Source organism: Heptranchias perlo, chromosome 22, assembly GCF_035084215.1.
Source record: "Heptranchias perlo isolate sHepPer1 chromosome 22, sHepPer1.hap1, whole genome shotgun sequence".
In the NCBI taxonomy this organism is placed as follows: Eukaryota; Metazoa; Chordata; class Chondrichthyes; order Hexanchiformes; family Hexanchidae; genus Heptranchias; species Heptranchias perlo.
The window spans coordinates 47,532,731-47,555,503 of record NC_090346.1 but is presented as its reverse complement, the minus strand read 5'-3'; the positions used below and the strand labels follow the sequence as shown (position 1 = coordinate 47,555,503).

Below are 22,773 nucleotides of genomic sequence, written 5' to 3'. Positions count from 1 at the left end.
TGTGTTTTTGTGCCACATTTAAAAGTTTTACGTAGACTCGATAATTGACTATGGGTAAGTATTTCTAGATTGAGGTGACTGAATAACTTTCAATGGGTCATGTTGACAGTTTATGAATGGAAAGTTCTTGTTTTTTTGCCTTTTCTTAGCCCAGGTGTACCAAGGGCAGTTAGTGTAATGCCTTTACCATTGTCCTGGTTGAGTTACAGATCAGCTAGCTCAACACTGATCAGAGCATGAACCTGGGACATCTCTGGTCTGTATGCTAGTGCAGTCAGGTGGGGAGCTATATAATGACTTCATCTGTGGATTGCCATGAGGAATGAATAATATGCCAATCCTTGTTTTCACTGGAGAAGTTAACTGGGATCATTTCCTTGACGAACAAGCAAAAAAGAACATATTTTCAATGGAGGTTACTGAGTCTATGGTTGATGTTAGTTGAATGTTGCTCAGACTATTGCCCAACCTGAAGTAATCTATTTCAGTTGGGATGCAAGTTTACTTCTTCACCTTTGTCCCTTCCTCTCTTGAAGCTGATGCTAAGGTAGGTTTCAAGACACTGGCAGTTTTCTGGTCAATTGCCGTTCTTCGTATGTGAGCCTAGACAATGAACGCAGTTGTGGGGGGGGGAGGGGTTTGCAGCCTCACCCAGTTATATAATCCTCTTAAAATCTTCTGCTAGATGGGAGAAATTTTAAAATGATATGGGAAGCCTTAGGAGGGAGGGGGTTATTTCACATTGAAATTATCCCTTTCATAATATTTGCTTCTCAACGCCATATTATAAATTTTACCTCCCTGCTTGCAGAAGTGTGGAGAGAATTGTTGACTACTCTGTCTGCAAGCATTAACTTGTACATTTGTTCTCCATTACATGTTTAAGCTTTATAAATTATCCCCTCTAATCATTAGCCACTAACTGTTCTTTCAAAACTGGGAGTCAGGTGGCATTTCTTTACTGCCTGACAAGTTGGGACATCAACTGAAGTGTCCGGTAACATTTATTTGGAAATTGTAGTTTTTAAAGGTGTATCACTAGCTTTTAACCTTTTGGAATGAGCAAGTTGACTGTTTCTGCACTGTGCATGTATTGGACTTTGGGAGAATTTAGAGATTCCTGTTTCTCTTTTTTAAAAAAACAGGCTTTTTTATAATCGCAGCAATCTGTCCTCACTATAAACCTTGAATGCATGCTGTTTGAACCAAGAAAAGCCAAAGCGTCTAACCTTGAGACCAAATGGGCTAACTTTTCTGGATGAAACTTCACATTTACTTAGTAAACCTCATGAATAGTTCCATGTAAATTGCCAAAATTCAGGATGTTGTTAGATATGCTATAGAATTGCCTACAATAATGGGCTAAGAACATCGTACTCCCAAACCGGAATAGCAGCATACGGTCCACATGAGCTGGTTCTAATCCTGGGATTTAAAAAAAAATGTCTCCAAAATGATCGATTCAGGCCAATAGTCAAGTTCTGGAAACTCCTGAAAAAGATAAAATCAAGAATGTTTTTCATGTCGTCATCAGAAAGCAACAGGCAGTCTGTCCTCATTACAAGTGCTGTTGCATGTACAGAAGTATTTTAGCAAGAGCTGCCCACTTGGACTGACAAGAGCTTAATATCTGCTGGAGAAAGCATTACCTAGGCTGTTCTACTTCACAGTAGCTGTTTTCACTTCATTGACTATGGAGAAATTCCCATTGTTTAAATAATTTCCAGATCCCCAGTCCTGGTGTTTCTGCCAGAGGATTGTTTATTGGACATAAATAGCAGCATGCCCCATTCAGGTCAGGACAGTAAATCCAGGCCAAAACCGAGCTCTGAGTTTAGGATTCAGCTAGCCCCAAACGCCTGACTTTTCCTGAGGTCCACACAAGTGAATCCAAGTGCACAATGTTTTCTCAAATACCGGTGTACCGTCAGATGAAGGTGGGGGGTGCGGGTGGTGTGTTCTGTTTGTCAAAAGGTGCAAAATACTGGAAAGGCAAAGATAACACTTGCAGCAAATATCTTTCTGCAGTCACCAACCTCAAATACTCATGATGCACTTAACAAGATGTATCCACTCTGCACAGTACATATCAGCTTGGCTCAGTTGGTAGCACTCTCTCCTCTTGAGTTCAACCCCACTACAGACTTGAGCACTTGATGTGCTGTGTTGTTGGAGATCCTGCCTTTTGGATGACATGTTAAAATGTGACCTTATTTGCCTGCCTGGGAGATGTAAAAAATCCCATACTGCTATTCGAAGAAGAGCAAGGCGTTCTTTCGGTATCCTGGCCAACATTCCTCCTTCAACCAACAGGTTATTTGGTTGTTTATTTGTTATTTGTGGGACCTTGCCATGCCTATACTTGCTGCCACATTTGCCTACCTAATGGTGACTGCACTTCAAAAGCAGTTAATTGGTTGTAAAATGCTTGGGGATAATCTAAGCATATGATAGTGTTATACAAATGCAAATTCATTCTTTATTCAATCTAGACTGTGTGCCTTGGAAGAATATTGTTGTCTGCATATTTCAGGGACTGTGTATTTCCGTCATCTGTCCTCAACCTCAGAACGTTACGAATCTCCTACTTGAAGCCAATTTTTAGATGTGGAGATGCCGGTGATGGACTGGGGTTTTTAGAGACAGTTGGTCGTGCTAAATATATTTTGACTTTAGGTCTGTGCATCTGTATTTTTATATTCTAGTGGGTAATCAATAAAATTATATTTTTTTTTATAAAAGTTTTATTTAACCATTAGAATTAACTGTAGTATTCTAGACTTGAACACACAGTATTGACCAGTGGAAATTATATACCACATTGTGTGATTTCTTGGAATGTGTTTTAAAACGGATGTTGGAAAATGATTGCAATCCCATTTTCCAGGGGAAGCAGCTGTTGAAGTCTCCTCATCCCTGCTCGTACTGTCTGGGTGCAGCTTAGTTGTCCTCATCATCCTGCTCGTGAACTGTGCGTCCTGCTGTAAAGGCCCGGATATAAATTTCAAGGTGAGCGCATAGGATGCATCTTGGTTGCACTGACTGATTTCTAATCAGCTGCCACATAATTATGAACTATAACCTTGAAACTCCTTACGCAGTGTGTTGGCTTTAGATTGGCAGTTTATCAATAGAGACGGAATTTACGATGCATAGTCCCACACTGATTGCAGATGTCTACTTTGGGATGATTACTTCACAATGAGATTTTCAACTTCGCTTGATTCTGATTTTTAAAATTTTCTTTCATCTGTGATTGCCAACTATGGGAACAAAACAATTGCCTGAGATTACCAATTACTCATGCCAGTTTACTGACTTGTTTACGAGTTTTTTTTTGGGGGGGAACTGTATCAATTAAATGCCAGGATTTATTTTTCATCGTGTGTATTAATCTTACTCTTGTGAGAACTTGGATTTAGGTTGCGTAGGGTGAGACCTGTTCAAGCAGGTTTGCTGTTAGGGTTTCAGTTGTTTGTACAATCCGTACATTGTTTGATTCCAGCCTTTTAAAAGGACATGGTCACTGTGCAGAGATTAAGTTGATGAAAGATAAACAGAAGATCAAATGAAGTCAAAAATTTCACTGAGAAGTTCACGAATCAATCTTTCTGAAGTATTTTTGCTGTGATGTGGTGCATTACAACACTATTTACATCTTTGCAGTTTTGCTTGAAAAGTAGTGCGAGAAAGTTTTTGCCAAGCACATTCTCATAAAAATAATGCCACTTTAAATGATATCAAGCCTTTCACTATCGTTTTTCTTAATTTCAGGAATTTGAAGATGATAATCTTGATGAAGAAAATGATTTCATACCACCAGCAGAAGACACTCCTTCACCTCCGACACCTGCTGAAGTTTACACTCTTTCAGTTCCAAATATTGTACTTTCTACTCCAACGCAGCTTCAGTCATCTAAAACACAAGGTATGAGCTGTTCTGCATTTCAGATAGCTGTTTACTTTTTCTGCATTAAGATTAGTTAATAGTAGTAAGCATTGCTTGACAAATAGGTTGTCCTAATGAGAGTCTTGTTTTTATCATGTTTTATTACATATATTGGTTTGAAACAAGTTGACCATTAAGTGACACTTAGCTTTATAATCAGCTGACTGACCTGCCAACACTGTTGAGGCTCTTATGTATAATGCCCATTGGAGCAGGTACCGGAGGGCAATCACCAAAGCCAAAAGTTTGCTGTTTTTATGGGAAAGTGGGTGGTGTAGCTGAATACAGTCCCCAAAGTACTAGTAAAAACCCTTGAAGATCCCAGGGTGATCCCTGAAGTGCTGGTTTAAAAAAAAATTCCAGAATATCACATGAGGAACTTTTTTCAGTAAAAGTGGCCCTGGCAATTGGCACACATGTAACTTTATGCCAGCAAGGAGCCTGCCTCTAAAAGAGAGGGTGAAGGCAATAGATGTTACATTTTTTGGCGGGAGGGGGTGTGGAAAGAAAGAGAACTTTTTTTTCCTAATCTGAAATCTGTGAACTTAAATTTCATTGATCCAGGGCAATCTTGCATTATGCCACAAATGTGTTTAAAACAGGTTTGTCAGAAACATCCAGTTAACAATGAAAAGGTAACATTTTAATAAAATTAAGGATTTGACTACTTGGGTTAATAAGTATGAGATGAAATTGGAGTGAATGAGAAGGTCGCAATATTTTCTGAAGTAAGAAATGGAGTTGACTGCATTTTTAAAAGAGCAAAACAGTCCTGCAATTGTACAGCTTTCAAAGATTTCAGATCATAGCCTAATTCAAATACAAGTGGAAGATTGTCTACCTCGTATAACTTTCCTTGTTCTATAAATACAGTGTGTTTTTGGCTCCCACTGCACCTGATTTAAATGTTTGGGCATTAGTTTTTGGAAAAAAATATTTTTCTTTTGCAATGTAAGCCTAAATTGCAGTTTTTGGGAAAAATTCTAGAGGTTGCCTAGCTCTTTTCTAGCCCACACTGGTCATTAAACTATTCTGTACCAAGTTGTGGCTCTTGCAATTATATTTGAAGTTGACTTCTTGTTTTGTTGCTTGTTTGTATCTTTTCTGCAGAATTTTACCCAGGTGAAAATGTTGAACCTTAACAAAATTGCAGTGTAAACAGAAATACAAACCTACACTTTCTTGGAGGGAGTTATGCTGAAAAAAGGATTAACTTCTTTGTGTAAATAGATGGGAGGGAAAACATGCAGACGTAGAACTGTGGAAAATAACATTGGTGTCACCGGTTGAATATGTGCTACGGTGCATGTGGGGGCTGGTTGAACAAGGCTATTGCATGTAAACAGGCAGACCCAGGTTATATTTGGATCAGCCAGAAGTTATGTTTTTCCTTTTTTAAGATCCATGTTCCTGACAATGGACTTCCTTTCTGGGACCTAAAAGTCTCTGCTGTGGCAAGGCTCGACACCATGACCTTTGGCACAGTTTCACTGTAAACATCCCACTGTATGCTATTGTCACTCTGGGGCTTCCTTTGGAATAAATAGGACGTATGTACTTGTGTTGAAGGATGGAGAATTCTTGTGACTGCATGAAACTTTTTTCCCATTATTTTTATCCTCCAGTGAAGTTCCTGATTCAAAATGTTTGTTCAAAAAATGCTTTTATGTTAGAGTTGTTTATTGATATGTGTACATCAGAGATGATTTACTCCTCCACTAGGATACAAATTTAGAAATAAAACAGACCTATGTAATGTTAATGTTTTAACTTTGTTATAGCCTCACACAGTGCCAATCTTTGCTTGGGTTATTTTTACAGGATGCTGCAATGGTACAGTATTCAGCACTATCATAACTGATGTGTATGCATTTCCTTTATCCCTATTGATCGTCATGACCCTGGAAGTCCCCTTTTTCTCCTTTCTCTTCTCTCTTTTCCTCCCCTCCCCTCCCCCCAGCCCCCATTGGAATTTGCTCTGAACTTTTCTGGTATTCTGCTGCTCTGTTTACTTCATCACAAACTAGCGCTGCTATTTCAAAATGTAATACATGGTTTGGAAAATTGGTGAAAAATAAAACTGAGAGTCTTTCTGTTGGAGTGTTTTTATAATACCCACTTCCGTTATTTGTTTTGCTCTTGTGTCTTACAGGAGTGTCCTCAGCATCTTTCGTGCGTCAGCATCTTAGCTACATCCAGGAAATTGGAAATGGCTGGTTTGGTAAGGTAAGCACTCCTTTTATAAAGGTGACAATCCCAAAATGATTTTAGTAGGAAAGTGCTCTATAAGCATACCCTGGACCTTGAGGTATATTTAGTGAGTCATCAACTGTGATCCAAACATCTGCTAGTAAATGCAAAAATTAGCAGCAAAGGTGCAGGTCATGTAAATAAAGCTGCATTTTAAATCAAGTTACAAGAATTTTTAAATTGTTAGAAATCCTAAAGCCTAGGTCTACCACTGTTGAAACTTGGTTTCTTACCTGGTTTCCATTTATAATGCCAAACATGATTGATCTATTGAAATTAATGGTGGGTCCCAGCTTCTGATGGGGACAAGATATTAGGCTATCCTTAAAACATAATTAGAATAATATTTTAAATATGCCAACTTTCAAAGGAACAGGGTACTGCAGTGGATTATAAAATGGCTTCTCACCTACAGCTCAGCCTGGTCTCTGAATACAAGGGTCCTGTGTGACATTAATATAGGGACTCTTAATCCAATTGTTAGTTTGTGCTGTGGACCTATATCTCTTGAATTAATTTGGCAGTAACTGGCAATTTCATTCAAGGTTCATTAGTCTAGGAAATGGAAAAATTGTCATTTAATTGTCATATCAGAATCAAGCGAAGTTGAAAATCTCATATTGCTGCAGGAGGGGGTGCTCTTTGAGATTATGGCATCTAATTATGCTATCTATACCTGACCTGGGAACGCTTGACAGTGATATTAGCTGCCTAAAATGGAAAATGTTCCATTTCCCCGCATTAGCCTTGATGAACACAATATTAGTTATAAAAAGGGGGAAATGCCAACTTCGCTACCTCCTGGATCTTCATGTGCATTGAGAAAGAAACCAGCGGTTTGTAATTTTCAGTAGAGAAGTGGATCCAAATTGGCAACTGTGGCTTCTAGACCTGAAAAGTGCAGTATACAAAATGCAAATGTTAAATAGCTTCATTTGGCAAACAGCAAAAATAAAGCACCAAATTGTTCAGAATTCTGTTATCCAATTTTTAAATCACTCCACTTGTTGGCAAAGTTGCTAATTTGTCTTCCAAAAGGGGCAGTCATGTGATTGAACATATTGTAGTCTTCAAGTCTCACTGACTAGTTCTGATTACGGAGTAAATTGACATTGTGTTGCAGTACTCATTGAATATCACTTTGGTTATGGGTCATTTTTTATTGCTGAAATCCCTGAGTTGAATCCATTATTTCGATTGTAAAATAAAATGCCAATGCAAATGTAAATGGAGGCTAATAGCATTTGCACTGGCAAATTTAAAGGAGCAATTTGCAGGTCTAGTAAACGTGGACTTATACTGACCTAAATGTAGCACAATCTAACTGTGGTTGAAATTAAATGGGAAAAGTTCAAGCTCTTAAAATTGATTTAAAAAAAATGCTACAGATTGTCATTAGGTTGAATTTTTTGTTTTGATTTTCAAATTAGATAATCGGTAATGTTTTTACTTGTGGACTTTGTTCCAGTCAGGCAAAGTTGGATCACAGCGTTCCAGATTTACGCCCATTTCCTGTTGTTGTCCTTTCCTGAGGATGAAGGCTTGATGACCCAAGCTTTGTGATGTGGACTTGGCAAAGAAATGTGCAAACATCCTTTGTCACCTGCTACAGTGTCCTTGTCCTTTTCCACATTCCATGTAATCAGTGTTCATGGGAAATTAGGGGCTTCCTGTTTCAGAGAATTGATTTATATAATAGTGCTTTTCTACATATTTCTGAAAGGTTCTTCTTGGGGAAATCTACGAGGATTCCAGTTTAGTAAGGGTGATTATTAAAGAACTGAAAGCCAACGCAAGCTCAACGGAACAGCGTCGATTCCTTAAAAATGGAGAGGCTTACAGGTTAGTCGTATCTTCCACTTTTGTAGTTTTTTTTAAAAAAGTGTGTGGAAGAAATGAAAACATTTTTTGTTTGGAATCTAAATGATTTTAGTTCTTCACAAACTGCAAATAGTGGGTTTTATCTAGTGTCAACTTTTTAGATTTCCAAGATCATTAGTTGTGGAATTGTATTTAGGACTGGTACTACAATTGCAAACACAAATTTTAAATTGCTAAAATGAAGGTTTTGTAATTTTCTGCACAGCTTGAAGCAGAGATTTTTGAATCTCCTACACAGGCATAATTGGGGATGGAAGAGAAGGGAATGAAGACCCTTCACGCTGTGGTTCTATCTGACCATGGATATTAGCTTAGATTAAAATGCTTCATCAGATTTTGTTTGTTTTTACAAATGAATTCATTTTCAAAATGGGTGAGCTGGGAAGTTTCTTTGTGTTGTTGTGCCTGTTGATACACAATTCGCCCTATAGTAAAACTTTTTATTGAATTTTCACCAAACTTGGAAATTAGTTTAAATTAGACTCTTGGCTTCTTTCAATGATGGGTGTATCAAGAGCAGTACATGTGTCACTCCTGTGTCCTCGTCTAATGAATTGAAACTTTTTTTTAGCAGATGTATGATATTTGCCAGACTTTTGTTTGGAGCTTTCATTTGTACATTTACGAGCTATATCCTCTCGTATCCTGGAGAAGTGATAAACCAGCACGCCTCAGTGTTGCAATGAGCCTTCGTTCCTACAGTGTTTTTTTCAGATTTATTGTCAAATGATTGATGCACATGTTTACTCCAATAAAGTATACTAAAACACATATATTGCACACCTAGTTTCTGTTATATACAGTGGGGTTTCCTGTTGGACAAAATGGGAAGTTGCAAAGACCGAACAGATGTTGCCATGGATGTAAGAAACAGAATTGTGCATCGCAAATGTTCTGAATATGGAGCCTTTTCTTGCATTGCCCTTTACTGAGCTTAATGATGGGAGGGAATGAATGCACAATAGTTTTTGTTATCAAAATTATCAAATGGTTAAAGTATGTCCTTGCATTTGGATCTTTTTCTGCCAATAGAGACCTGCAGGACTGTGTGTTTTTGCATGGAACCTGGTCTGTAATCACATTGTTTTGATATTTTGAGATACTGTAGTTGTGTAAAAGTACTGCCAGGAGCTGAATGGTAGAACAATTTTGTTGAGATAATAGACGATCAAAATACTTTACTAAGATAGATGGAGTTTAAGATGTAAGAATTGTTTTGCATGAAACTGCTTTGCATGCAAACCTTAATCTTTTTCCAATTTCAGGGTTTTGCAGCACCCAAATGTGCTTTACTGCTTGGGGCAATGTGTGGAAGCTGTCCCTTACCTGCTGGTGTTTGAATTTTGTCAGCTGGTAAGTAAACAGTCAGCTGTTGGTGAGTTTAACATTCTCAATGATGTTGTCCACAGCAAAGTTGCTAGCAGCTTCCGTCCCTTCTAATGGGGTGAAGCATTATTGTTCGTCAGTTTCTGCATTAAATAATATCAGTAAGCCATAGTGCAAAGAGCCCAGTACTAGTTCAACAGGCTCTTATATGGTTTCGAACCGTTCACATATTTTCAGGCTGTATCTGCATCCTTCCTATTCCTGAATGAGGGGCATAGATAAGGTAGATAGTCAAAATCTTTTCTCAAAGGTAGGGGAGTTTATAACGAGGGGGCATAGATTTAAGGTGAGAGGGGAGAGATACAAAAGGGTCCAGAGGGGCAATTTTTTCACTCAAAGGGTGGTGAGTGTCTGGAACGAGCTGCCAGAGGCAGTAGTAGAAGCGGGTGCAATTTTGTCTTTTTAAAAAGCATTTGGACAGTTACATGGGTAAGATGGGTATAGAGGGATATGGGCCAAGTGCAGGCAATTGGGACTAGCTTAGTGGTATAAACTGGGCGACATGGACATGTTGGGCCGAAGGGCCTGTTTCCATGTTGTAAACTTCTATGATTCTATAATGTTGATCCAATCTGTCTTTAAAGCAGCTGGTCAGAGGAGGGGCCTGCTGAATGTCTTCCAGTCAGGCGACCTGACCTGTCTAGTCACAACCAGCTGCTTTCTGACCTGAAGCAATGTCAATATTCCCATAGGGAAGAGATGTATTAAACAATTTTTCCTAACCGTCCTTATAAGAAATACTTGCATTGGTGGTGCTTTCTCCCCAGAGTCATTTTCCCTTTGATGCTTATATTTTCCCAATTAACTTGCATTTATTGAACCATTTGAAGCTGTGAAACTACCCCCACTTAGATAACATTCTTCTGAATAATTAACAATTGCTTGTAATTGTTGCTGATGTATGTTTGTGCAGATTACGCATTTGATTTCTGTGCCAATATGCATTAGAATTCTTTGGTGGTGTACTGTGTTGTCCTGTTTTTTTATTATTTGAATAATATTTAAAAAAGAAAGTGATTAGTAATTGTGAAGATGTGAAAACTACATCCGCAGTATTGTTAAAGAATTGAATCAATGGACAGCAGGTGGATAAAGACTAAGCAATTCACTGCTTTCAGAAGCATCAAAATATCTGACCATTTGAGACTGAGTACGTCAGCGAGGAAAGATAGTGATTTGAAGGAATTTGTTTGGGACCTGGATCACACGAGGAATAAGATGGTTTTAATCAGGGAGTTCTTGAACGAGATCCATTAAAGATGAGTGATATTAAAAGCATGTTCGGTAGACTTTAAATGGTGTGGAATGAAAAGGTAAAGGAATTGATCTTGAATGGATCTGATGGGGGGGGGGGGAGGGTGCAGGGGTTAATAGAAACCAGATACATGGAAGGAAAAAGAACATCTTTAGAAAGATTTGAAGCTTTCTTGCATTCCCCTGATGCGTGTGGATGGGTCACAGGTATGCAAATGTCATTAGCGGTGTCGGCTGTCATTTTACTGCTCCTGTACTTAGAGAAATCTTTAAATTATTCTTGTAATATAAATGCAATCTCCTGTTAATCTAATTTGTTAGTATCTGAAGTACCATTTTCTTCCGTAAGACAAAACCACATGTGCAGTTCTGCCTGTTACAGATTGATTGTCTTGCATGCTTCAGATATATCAGAATATGGAAAATTGAGCGGTTTCAGAATATATTCTTAATCTTAATATGAAATTGTAGCCATGCACATTCTACCATTTTAAATATTCTTGCAATAATAAATTGAAACCATGTTGAGTTACAAATTATGCCAGAACTGTGAAGAATGAGAAGATATTGTAATGTGACGGCAATTATGGATGTTGGTGTGATTCACAGGGTGATTCAATGTCTTTTTTTATAGTTCTAAAGCCAAACTTCAAGTGAGTTTGAGTATGCAGAAGATGCATGCTGATAACCACTGTGCGTTTTCCACACGCAATCGGCTGCCAGGCATGTGTAAACTTTATTTTCCAATTGCCATACTAGTTGTGTAGAATGACTTCACTTTCAAGTGGAACTTAGGCATCACTTGGCATTTTTTGCAAATACAGTATATAATGTGTAAGACTTTATATTGTTATGTAATACTTCATATTGAAAGTATTAAACATTGTTTTCCAGTTGACATTTTCTTTTCTAACAAGTTACTTGTAACATTATATCTACAGATAGAATTTTGTCTGTTTTTAGACCTTTATTTTGCATTTTTTTGAGTATCTCAGTGACCAATATATTACTTTGCTGCTACAGTTTGGCATACTTGATTCTTTGAAAATTATCATGGGTGTTAGGGTTGGGTCAGAAGGGTTAGTGGCATTGGGTCAGTTTGAGAGCAGTGGGTGGAAGTCCATTACATGACATCAACTTTCAAGTGCAGCATAGTATTGTAATTTAACACAGCTACTGTCATTCCTATTTCGTCTTGGGTTTTGAAAGATGAACATACATTGTGTTTGATTTGCAAGAGTATACAAGTCAGAAAGGAAAAGTAGATACTGTACAGGATTAACCCAACAGCTGGGAACAAGCACTAGATCAAAATATGCAATCTTTAGTAAGATAAAAAAGAGATGTACTTGAGCTTTAATTCAAAAATTACATTTTGGAGTGTAAATAAACTGAGAGAAAGTAGGGGAAGAAAAGGGCAGAAATTACCAGCTACACTCTGTTTATTAGAGTATTGAAGCAGGTGGCTGTGATAGCTAGCATGAAAGCACCTATTATAACCCGTTGATATGTCACCTGAGTATTAGACCATATTTGGAGGTGCTTTCATACAAAACAATAGCTTGTTACATCAAATGATTTAAATTCTAGCAGTACCTGCCGCAACATCCTGTTCAAAAGTATCCTTGATAACCGTCTTCTTTCATTTCTCATCTTTCACCTCTTCAGCAAATTTTATTACTTTTCCAAGGCATATTACCATTGGACACATTGTGCCAGATTCAGTTTTGCTGGTGTTAAGTGATGTAGTCTTTTTTTTAAACACATAAGTGATTCAAATGCTCAATTCTTTTATTCCATACATACACTGCGTTTCATATATGCACTAAGCTAGTAGCTATGTGCATGAATCTATGTGTAACAAAAACTTGATAATTGCATTTTACTGTACATGTTTATCATAAATTGCCTTGGGCAAGTCCGCTGATTTTTTTTTTCTCTGCTCACTAGTGACTGCCCTCCTTGAAGGAGGAGAGGGGGGGGTGAAAGGTGGAGGGAAATAGTGAGTAAGCAGGGCCATTTTGGATTTGACTGGCTCCCAACACTATACACCTGGTGATAGAGGTTGGGAACCAAGTCTGGGTTATGAACCAGGCAGGTCCATGGTATTCCACGGTACTGTTGATGACTGACCAGGCAGCCTGGCTTATTAATGGAACCTGGAGGGGTAACCTGTCATTGGGGGCTGGGACTCCCCCCTCTTTTTCCCTCCCATCCCCTAGCTCCAGATAGGGCATAGCCATGCGAGCCAAATTGGTAGAGTGGGCGTAACTGAACTAATGGCGGGAAGCTCACCTGTACTTTGTACTGGTAAGCTGTGCGGTTTAACTAATTAACCTTCAGCAGTACCTCGCCACGCATTTGGGCTGGTGGGGGGGGGGGGGGGGCCTACCATACTGTGCCTAAGCTCTTTGGGCTTGGTAAGTGAAGTGGGGATTGGAGAGAGGGGAAGGAGAGAGGGGAAGGAGCAAGAACTCTGTATTGGGCAAATAGAAATTCTACATAAATTTCTTCTTTTGGTGACCCTTTTTGCATTCATTTTCTGTACGTACCAGACACTTCTGACTGGGGGGGGGGGGGGGGGGGGAAAGGAGGAAAGGAGTATATTCCTGCTTTACTAACATGACCATCAAACCATGATGTGAATTTGAGAGAGAAATGGTGCCGATCATCCTAAAAGTCATTGTTAATATGATGGTTGATTTCTGCAACTGTTCCACAGCATTCCTTAATGCTTTGCTATATTAACTGGCCTGCCATGGTGTTTAATGTATCAATTGACACATATAACCAGTGTTGAGTTTTTAAAGAGCGAATGCAGTTAACTGATGTTCAACTTGAACTGAAGCTGATCTATCTCCCATTAGAGTGCAGTGCCATCTACTGGCTAGATTTGGAGTCAATTAATAATACATGGATTAACAGTTGAGGGTGTGACAACTCTTAACAAGTTTGTATGGTACCATCAGAGTACTGGGATTACGTTCATTGTCCTGGCATTCAGTATTTGACTGCAGATATGTTTTTTTAAATTGAGATTCTGGAATGCAGTTATTTGTCTGACCCCTTATTAAGATTCTGGACTCTTGAGTGCATTATTGAGGTAATTCAAATAACAGACTGCATTTTTAAGTTCCAGTCAGCTCATCATTTGTAGATGTGCGAATATTTTACACCAGTTGAAAAGAAATGGGGAAGATCTGTGTAATGCAGTGATGATTCTCCAGTATATAATGGTGGTGGGATAATGATACAGGAGAATGATTCACTGTGTCACGTTTGATTGCCTCAGAATGAAAACGCCATGCTTCCCCCATGGGAAATTCACATCAATGGGCACTATGCTTTAATAGTATTTCCGCAGCATTTCTGTGCTGGAATGATAACTCTTCCTATTTAGGCATGGTGTAGGATTGTTGGTAGGCTCGTGTACAGCTAAAGATGCTGATACTGTGGGGAAGCCAATAATGCCTGTACATTGGGGAATCCAAGCAGGACAGGGGAGAGCAACAAGGTTGATCCCTAAAGTTGGAGAAAAAAACTAAGGAATGGCTCGATCACCTAGAGCTCCAGGGGCTCTTCAGCCTGGAGGGATATTTCTTTTGCAGGTATATTCGATAAGTGATGGGCTAGAGAAAGTAAACCTTAAACATTACCGTCAGATACTCCAGGGCATCAGGAAAAGAGGGTTCAGCGGCTGCGAAGTACAAATCTAGGGCAGATGTTCAGAAATAAGTCTTTATACTGCAGGTGATGGTGCACGTTGCCAGGAAGGCTGCTTGAGGCCGGGACACTGAACTCTTTTTTTTAAAACAAAAAGCGAGCTGCTGTATTGGGAATTGGTAGGGTGGGTATTCTGGAAGGATGATATCAAATGGTCTAAAGGGTCTTCATTTAAACCCACCTTCTGATCTCCCTAGAAGATGAATCCTGGCATGGAATGGGCCAATCTTGTCCATGCCAATGGTTAATGGTTTGGCACCATTAATGAGCTCTAGAACTGAAGAAGACGACACTGAAGGAGGCCATTTGGCCCATCATATTTGTGCTGGCTATTTCTAGAGCAATCCAGAACTAGTCTTTCCTGTGTTCTCCTCTGTTCCAAATATTTATCCAATTCTCTCAAAATTTGCAGTGGCCTGTGCCTCACCCACTCCCAGTGGGAAAACATTTCATGTTCCAACAACAAGCTTGAGCAAAGGAAATTTCTCCTAACCCCTCTCCTCCCTCTCTGTGACAATTATAAATTGATGATTCCTTCACATCAACTCCCCCAAGCAGAGGAAATACTCTTTCCTTGTTCAGCCAATTAAAACCTTTCATTAATTTTAAAAAGCTCCATTAAGTCTTCCGTTAACCTTCTCTGTTACAGTGAAAATAATTCCAGTTTCTGAAATCTCTTTGTAACTTCAAGAGTTTTTTTTTTCTTTGCAGGCTGCCAAGTAGGTTTGTATACAGTGATCTCTCTAGTTGACAGTAGACTTTGTGGAATACTGATGATGCTGATTGGGACAAGTAGGGCTGAATGTCCTTGAAATATTCTCTCTTGTGGCAGCGTTTTGAAGTAAAGGAACTGATTTTTTTGGAACCAGAATGCTTTTATCTTATAGGGTAGGAATGGGTGGGACAATGTTGCAGTCAAGCGCTCTCAATAAGATCTATTTATACTCTCTATATTGAATATAACCCACTATTTGACAGCTCACTGGAAATGATAAATTAATGGTTAAATTGAGCAAACTATGAAATTGAAAAGTTTGACATACAAGAAAATGTAGTTAGCATCAATTCTTAAACATATGTTTATGTTGTGATAGGCATGTTCTAAATTTTTGAATTCAGTTGAAGCTGAGTGTTAACATTTTTACCTTGTTGAAAAGCTGTTTCAGTTTTGTAGGCAACTATAATAAGGAGGTTTAAAACATTTGAATGCATATTCTTGAGGGCTAAGTAGTGCTTTTTTGAACCATATACATGTTTTGGCAGTTCGTTCCATTTTTCTTCATTTGAACCTCATATCACATGATCTATATTTATCTTGTCGAACTAGCTTTGAAATTTACTATGACTGCACAATGCTAAGACAGAAATAGTTTTGTGCCTGACACTAGAACCTTGATATTTTGCCAGTTGTACTTGGCATAAATTTTCAGTTGCGCAAATTAACACTCTCTGATTTCGTCAGCATCGTAAATTTAGTCTTTCCTGGTACAAAGGGTAAAAGGCTTATGGACATTCAAATCAGCCTTTGTGATCCAATATGAGCTGGTTCCCTTGAATATGCATTATACCACTTGCGTGCCCCAAATTCAGGTCTGTTGTAGATACCTTCTCTGGCTCAGTGGTGTAAGTGGATCGAATGCCTCTTGTGTTCTGGAGTTGACGAGCTACTGCCCACTATATACTTGTATGATAGGGTAACCCAAGAGATGTAACTATGTGTCCCCCTTGACATACGAACTAGTTACCGTGAACTTGCATGTGCCCCACGTATGGTTCTTCAATAGTTGGAACTGATGAAAACTCTGGTAAGGTGAGGTTGATGGCAAATATAGAAGTGGGTTTATTTTGCAGAATACACGTAACTAAACATTTCTAGGTTCTTCAAAGTTCTTCTGCAATGTTTCCCATAACAACACAAAATAACAAAAGCATGCTATGTTATCCTGAATAATGGACAGAAGGTTCTCTTTCTGTTTTATTTCTCTTTGGGTCAGTTTACAGCTGGGCAAACCTGTATCTTAACTCCCAGCTCAGGTCAATACATACCTTCTCACAGCCTTTGTTAGACCTGATTGACACTAATCATGGGTTTTTTCTCTGCGTGTTATTAATTCTGATCTCGGGAGGCATTATTTCAAGATACAGAGCTTAAATGAAACTAGTCATCTAAACCTGAATAGGTATGAATGATCTCTGAAATGTCCAAATTAACTTGTGTTGTCTGAAGTATCCCATTTGAAGGTTATTCCCCATCTCCCAGCCCTGCTGTATTTTGAATTTGAGCCCTTGAGAGCTCAGTTTAACTCAATAGCAACATTTTAAACATATTACACCAAAGACCCTCTGTGATGACAGTCAGGAATCTTGCAATGTGACATTGCTGAATGATCAATTACCAGACGTATCGACAACAGTTTTCTGTATCATGTAATGGCTTTTTTATGTGTAAGAAAATTAATTAAATCCAGTTAAAATTAATTTGCACAACAAAGGAGACAGTGAAAAGCTTGCATGAATTTTTTGACAATGTATCGAGTGTAAATGTTTGCCTTTAAAACACATATTTAAAACTTTTCAAGTCAAAGGAAGACTTACTAAGTCATATTTTATAAATTGTTGGAATGCAGTAACTTTGTATGTAGAAAGCCCATCTTGATGTAAGCATGCTTTGAGAAAATCCAAATGTACTATCAATTAAAACTTTCGCAATTGATGATTCAATGTTTTAGTCTACTACAGTGCATACTTTCTTACAGAATACTATGACCAGTATATTTTTGGTTGAGGTAGGATTCACCGAAAACCAAAATGTTGATCTAGTTTACTGCCTATATTTGGATTATCCCAACTTTGTTAGCATAAATTTGATATACAAAAAAGCCAAAGGGAGATGAGGAGAATTTTTTCACGCAGCAAGTTATGATCTGGAATGCACTGCCTGAAAGGGTGTTGGAAGCAGATTCAAATAATCCCTTTCGAAAGGGAATTGGGTATATACTTAAAAAGGAAAAAAAATGCAGGGCTATGGGGAAAGAGCTGGGGATTGGACTAATTCATAGCTCTTTCAGAGAGCCGGCACATGCACGATGGGCCAAATGGTCTGCTATGTTGTATGATACTGTGATTAGCACTCATTAATCATTTTCCACATTAAGTTATTATCCATTGTAATTGTTTAAACTAACAAAAAATGTATTTGAGCATAACTTATGGGAGGAAAAATTGTTGTAAGCAGGCTCACTCTGATGCTGAATTGCTTTTGGTTGCAGAATCAAAAGAGTGAAATAAATGCTTTGAGGTGTTGACAAGATTTATGGCTGGCTTTTTTTTGGGCGGCATCTAGTTCTTGAGAAAATAGTGGCATCAGTTCTTCAGTACTAGGCAAGTAAAAAGATAGAATAGTTTAAATATAAACCTGAAATGAAAAAGTGGGTTTGGAAGAGAGAACTGCAGGAAATATATTGAGAAATTTCACATTATGAGCATAGATCACAGCAGGCTTTCTGGTATGCATGATATTTTTGGCAGGAAGATGGATAAGCAATGGAGTCTGAGCTGTAAACGAGTGCTTCTGTAAGAGGAACCTCCTGACTCAGTACATTTTGTTCATACGCGTAAGCCTTCCCATTTGGTGTGTACTGCAATACACCAGTTGCTGTTTTGCTGAGTGACAGGCTCTCTTATTTTAGCGGGAAAAATAAGCAGCTGTTTGCTGCCATCTAGGGCAAATTATACAGTGTTATCTATTGCTTATCTGCTGTCATTGTCAAAACACTGGGGTAGATTTTAACACCCAAGAACGGGTGGGTTGGGGGCGGGCGGGGAGCGATAATTCTGTGATTTCGGAGCGGGACACCATCCCGGCTCCAACGCGCGCCCACTTCTGGGTTTGACCCGGATGCATTTGGATGTGCACGTGCTTCTGACACGCGGAAGTCCCACCAACGGGCTGATATTTAAAGGGCAAATTAATGTACTTAAAGCACTTAAGGGGATTAACTTTTTGTGTATTAAGTTACACAAACCATTTAAATTTCTCCTGAACGTGTCTCCCGTGGCCTCTGAAACAAGCCATGGAAATGGAGGCCAGTTGCAGCCAACCATCATTTGGACCTTTTAAACCAGTGATTGACACATGAATAAAAGGTGAGTTTTTGCAGCAGGGCACTTGGTTCTTTCAGACATACCTTTAGCTGGGAGTTCTTTGTGTTTAGACTGAGATTTTTTTGTTCACATTGAGAATTCTTGTGTTCAGACATATTTACCTACGTTTTGGACCCCTCAAACTGACAACATGAGGATGAGGAGCGCAGTGGATCGATTCAACAGTACATCTGAGGGGGAGGCACATCACCATCTGCGGCAGGCACGGCATGCAGTTCTGGGAGTTGCAGGTCCACAAGACAAGAGGTGCGACACAAGGTTCCTGCAGAAGAGCAGAGAGGGGGCTGATGTCATGAGGCACTACCCACATAAGAGGGTGTACAGGCAGTGGCTGAGCTTTCTGGACATCTGAGGAGCAGTACCTACGAAGGCTTAGTTTGAGTTGTCAGGTGGTCGCAGATATCTGCACGCTCCCTCATGCAGAGCTGGGCCTGGTGGCCATGCATTGCCCGTCACAGTTAAAGTCACCACTGCTCTCAATTTCTTCACCTCTGGTTCCTTCCAGGGTGCCACCAATGACATCTCCAGAGTGTCTCGGTCGTCTGCACATAAGTATGTATGACAGGTCATGAATAGCTTGTTTGCCAGGGCATCCAACTATGTCAACTTCCCCAGGATGATATCAGCCTGACTGAGGGCAGTGGGTTTCAGTTCTCTTGCTGGCTTCCCATTGGTGCAGCGCACAATTGATTGCACACATGTAGCAATCAGAGGACCTCCACATGAGCCAGGACAATTCATCAACCGAAAGGGATATCACTCCATCAATGTGTAGCTGGTTTGCGACCACTGGAAGAGATTTTGCAGGTGTGTGCCAAATTCCCTGGCAGCTGCTATGATTCCTTCATTTTGCGCATGTCCGATATCCCGGCCCTCTTCCACTCACAAGACAGATTTAAGGGATGGCTCCTTGATACAAGGGATCCCCCCTGCAGACATGGCTCATGACCCGTGTAAGAAACCCCACCAACGAGGCACAGCAGCGGACACATTGCCACCAAGTTTGTCATTGAACAAGCCATTGGAATGCTGAGGATGTGCTTCAGGTGCCTGGATCGATCTGGAGGCGCCCTTCAGTACTCCAGTGAGGGTGTGCAGAATACTAGCGGTGTGTTGCGTCCTGCATAACATGGCTTAGCAGAGGGGGTTACAGGTGGAGGAACGCAAATACGCTCGTGAAGCATCCTCATCTGCCGGCAATATTGAAGAAGACGAGGTGGAAGACTAAGACAAAGATGGGGAACCCATTGCCAGAGCTGCGGCACACATGGCTGCTTGTGATGCTAGGGATTCACTCATATATCTAACAGGTTCCCATAATGAGATCTGAAAAGTGAAGCTAGTGAACTACTCAGGCCGCCTGGAACAACCAACACCAGCCCCTTCCTCTCCATTTGCACAAAAGTCCTTCAACCATGCGTACATGCAATGTACACGCGCCCAATGGGTGGCATCATGTCTTGGCATGATGAAGCATATGGCAGAGTGCTTCCACAAAAGGGACTCAATAATGGGCAAGACATAGCAGTGGTGGTGACAATTACAACGTTTATTGTGCATTTAACAAAAAACAAATAAATGAAAAACGTAACATTCCATCAAAGACCCTTGGTGATTACAAAACCTTAGCCTTCCTCTTCCTAGCACTTCTACTTGGTGCATTCCCTGTGGCTTCAGCAGAGGTAGTGGCAGGTTGCTCAGATTCATGCTTTGACTGCTTAGATGCTTTTGGCCTACGACCTCTGGGTTTTGGAGCCTGTGAGGACCCCCCCCAAAGACTGCTCCACCTGCACCTGTTCAGGGGCAGACTCAGCCATTGGGAGAGAAGGCAGCATGTCAGGTACTGGTTTGAGGGGAGGGCAACAGGTGAGACATGGGAGCACTTTGGAGTCCCTACTTCCATGTCCCCTTTCGCTACCATCCCTCTCCTGGGCCAGCGTTACATCACTCCCACCACTCTGCTGGACAGCAGGCTGGTGAGATGTGTCACTTTCTGAGGCCATAGATGAAGTTTCTGTCTGCCTGTTTAAGGTGGCAGACATGTTGGCAACCAGAGTCCCCAAGGCCGTTGTCCTGGCCTGAATGGACTCATTAGAGAGCCATGCTTGAAGCTCAGTGGAGGCTGCCGTTCTCCATTGAAGACATTCCCGTGTTTCCTGGGCCACCAATCCACTAGCGATGGAGTTGGACTCTTCCATCCTATCCGCTATTGCGGAGAGTGTGCTTGACATCTTTTCCATTACCTTGCAAAGGTGGAGCTGTACCTCGATCATTCGCATTCAACGATGTTGCTCAGGATTTATCATCTGGATTCAGCTGAGCACAGTTTGGAGAGGCATCGTCGCCCCCCCCCCCCACCCTCGGACGCAGACTCTTCACAGCTGGCCCTGCCACCGATGTTTGCTTGTGCACATTTGAGTGTTGAATTAGCAAGTGACAATCCAACTATCTGCCTAACAGGACCCACCGAAGTCACAGTATCTGCGCTCTTGCATGGCTGGATGTGATGTGACGGTGCACCCTCAGAGGAATGGAGCTCCTCTGAGGAATCGCCTTCTTCCATGGCACGTGCTTCATCTATTCTTGAAGACCTTGGAAGAGAACATAAAGCAATATTAAAAATCATCGCAGAAGTTAGATTGCAAAGAGCATGCTGAAGTATGCAACAAATCAATCATTGATGACATCAATTCACGATGTGATATTAAAGTTCTGTCATCAGCCGTTTGCAGGTTGCCAGTCTCACCATCTCCACATCATCTCAGACAGCCAGGCATTCAACCATGTGGCTCAGATCCAACGCCGCCTCCTCCGCATCTGTCAGGGCCACTATTTGAGGAGGCCCCCCTCCAATCCTACTCCTGCCATGCATTTTGTGTTCTCTTCCCCTACAAGGGGAGAAAGAACAGACGTATGAGTGAGTGAAGGTGACGTGGTCACCCAATGGATGCATTGCTTTGGGTGAGGCTGACAATGAAACAGATACAATATCAGGATTGGTGAGTGGGAGTGGTGAGTTCACAGATGGGGAGGTGAGGAAGTGCACAGAATGTGAAGGTAAGTTGATGAGATTTAAGTGGGTGTGAGGAGTGATTTGTTGGAGTAGGCTTGGCAAGTCAGAGTGGAAGGAGGGGGGAATGTACACTACAGGATGTAGGTGAATCAGTAAATGTACTCTTTTCCTGACCTGGTTAGGTCATTAAAGCGCTCCCTGCATTGTACCCACGACCTTGCTATTGTGCTCCTGCTGTTCCGCTCCTTTGCCACTTCCAGCCACGCCCTTTTGGTGGCAGAGGCAGGGCACCTCCACCGATCAGCTGGGTATAGTATATCCCTCCTGCTCCTGACATCAGCCAGTAGCAACTCGAGAGGTGTCGCTAAAACGGGGTGCTGCCGTACACCGGGGATGCTGTATCTCCTGAAGATTCCTCCTCTTTCCTTCAAAATCCATGCTTGCAATGACCCTTTAAATACTCCTGTTCCCAGCACATCATTCGGATGCGCAGTACGCCCACTGCGCAGTTTAGAGACTCAAAACCCGGAAGTAACATTAAGGGCCTTCAATTTAATCGCGAGCCCTTGCGCAGAAAATGTTTCCAGGTTTCCCACACGACTATTCCCCCACCCGCTGACTTCCCGCCACGTTAAAATTATGCCCATTGTCTTACAAAAAAGCTGCTTCATTTAAATAAATGACAACAATTGGCAGCGCTTCTGTGGTTTTGGATAGTTGGGATTGGCGTCTTGCAAATTTCTTTTGGAAAAGACCTCTCAGCTGAGCTTGTTGAATGTTGTGGTTCCATAATTTAGAAATACCAATGGCACAAGTGAAAGAGAAAAGAGTTTGCATTGTCAGAGGTGCTATCTTTTCAGATATGTTAAACCGAGGCCCCATTTGCCTGCTCAAGTGAGCGTCAAAAATCCCATGGTACTATTCGAAGATGATTCCTCAACCAATGCCACCAAAACCAGATTAAGTTGTCAGTTATCCCATTGCTGTTTGTGGGACTTTGCTGTGTGCAAGCAGGCTGGCTGCTGCATTCAACAATAGTTACTGCGCTTCAAAAGTAATTCTCCATAAATTTAGTCATCGGGGTGTATGAGAGATCACCTTTGAGGGGTGTGAAGTGCTGTCGTGGTTGTTGCATCCACTGGAATAGAACTAA

The 22,773-nt window shown here is 40.6% G+C and overlaps 1 protein-coding gene across 1 annotated transcript in view; it reads left to right on the top strand.

The window, feature by feature from the left end:
* Positions 1-22,773, top strand: part of lmtk2 (lemur tyrosine kinase 2) — a 107,630-nt gene that overhangs the window by 31,006 nt on the left and 53,851 nt on the right. The window contains exons 2-6 of the mRNA XM_068003494.1: positions 2,888-3,009; positions 3,775-3,928; positions 6,102-6,175; positions 7,923-8,041; positions 9,346-9,433. Of these exons, the coding sequence (XP_067859595.1) occupies positions 2,888-3,009; positions 3,775-3,928; positions 6,102-6,175; positions 7,923-8,041; positions 9,346-9,433 (557 nt within the window). The remainder of the gene's footprint in view (positions 1-2,887; positions 3,010-3,774; positions 3,929-6,101; positions 6,176-7,922; positions 8,042-9,345; positions 9,434-22,773) is intronic.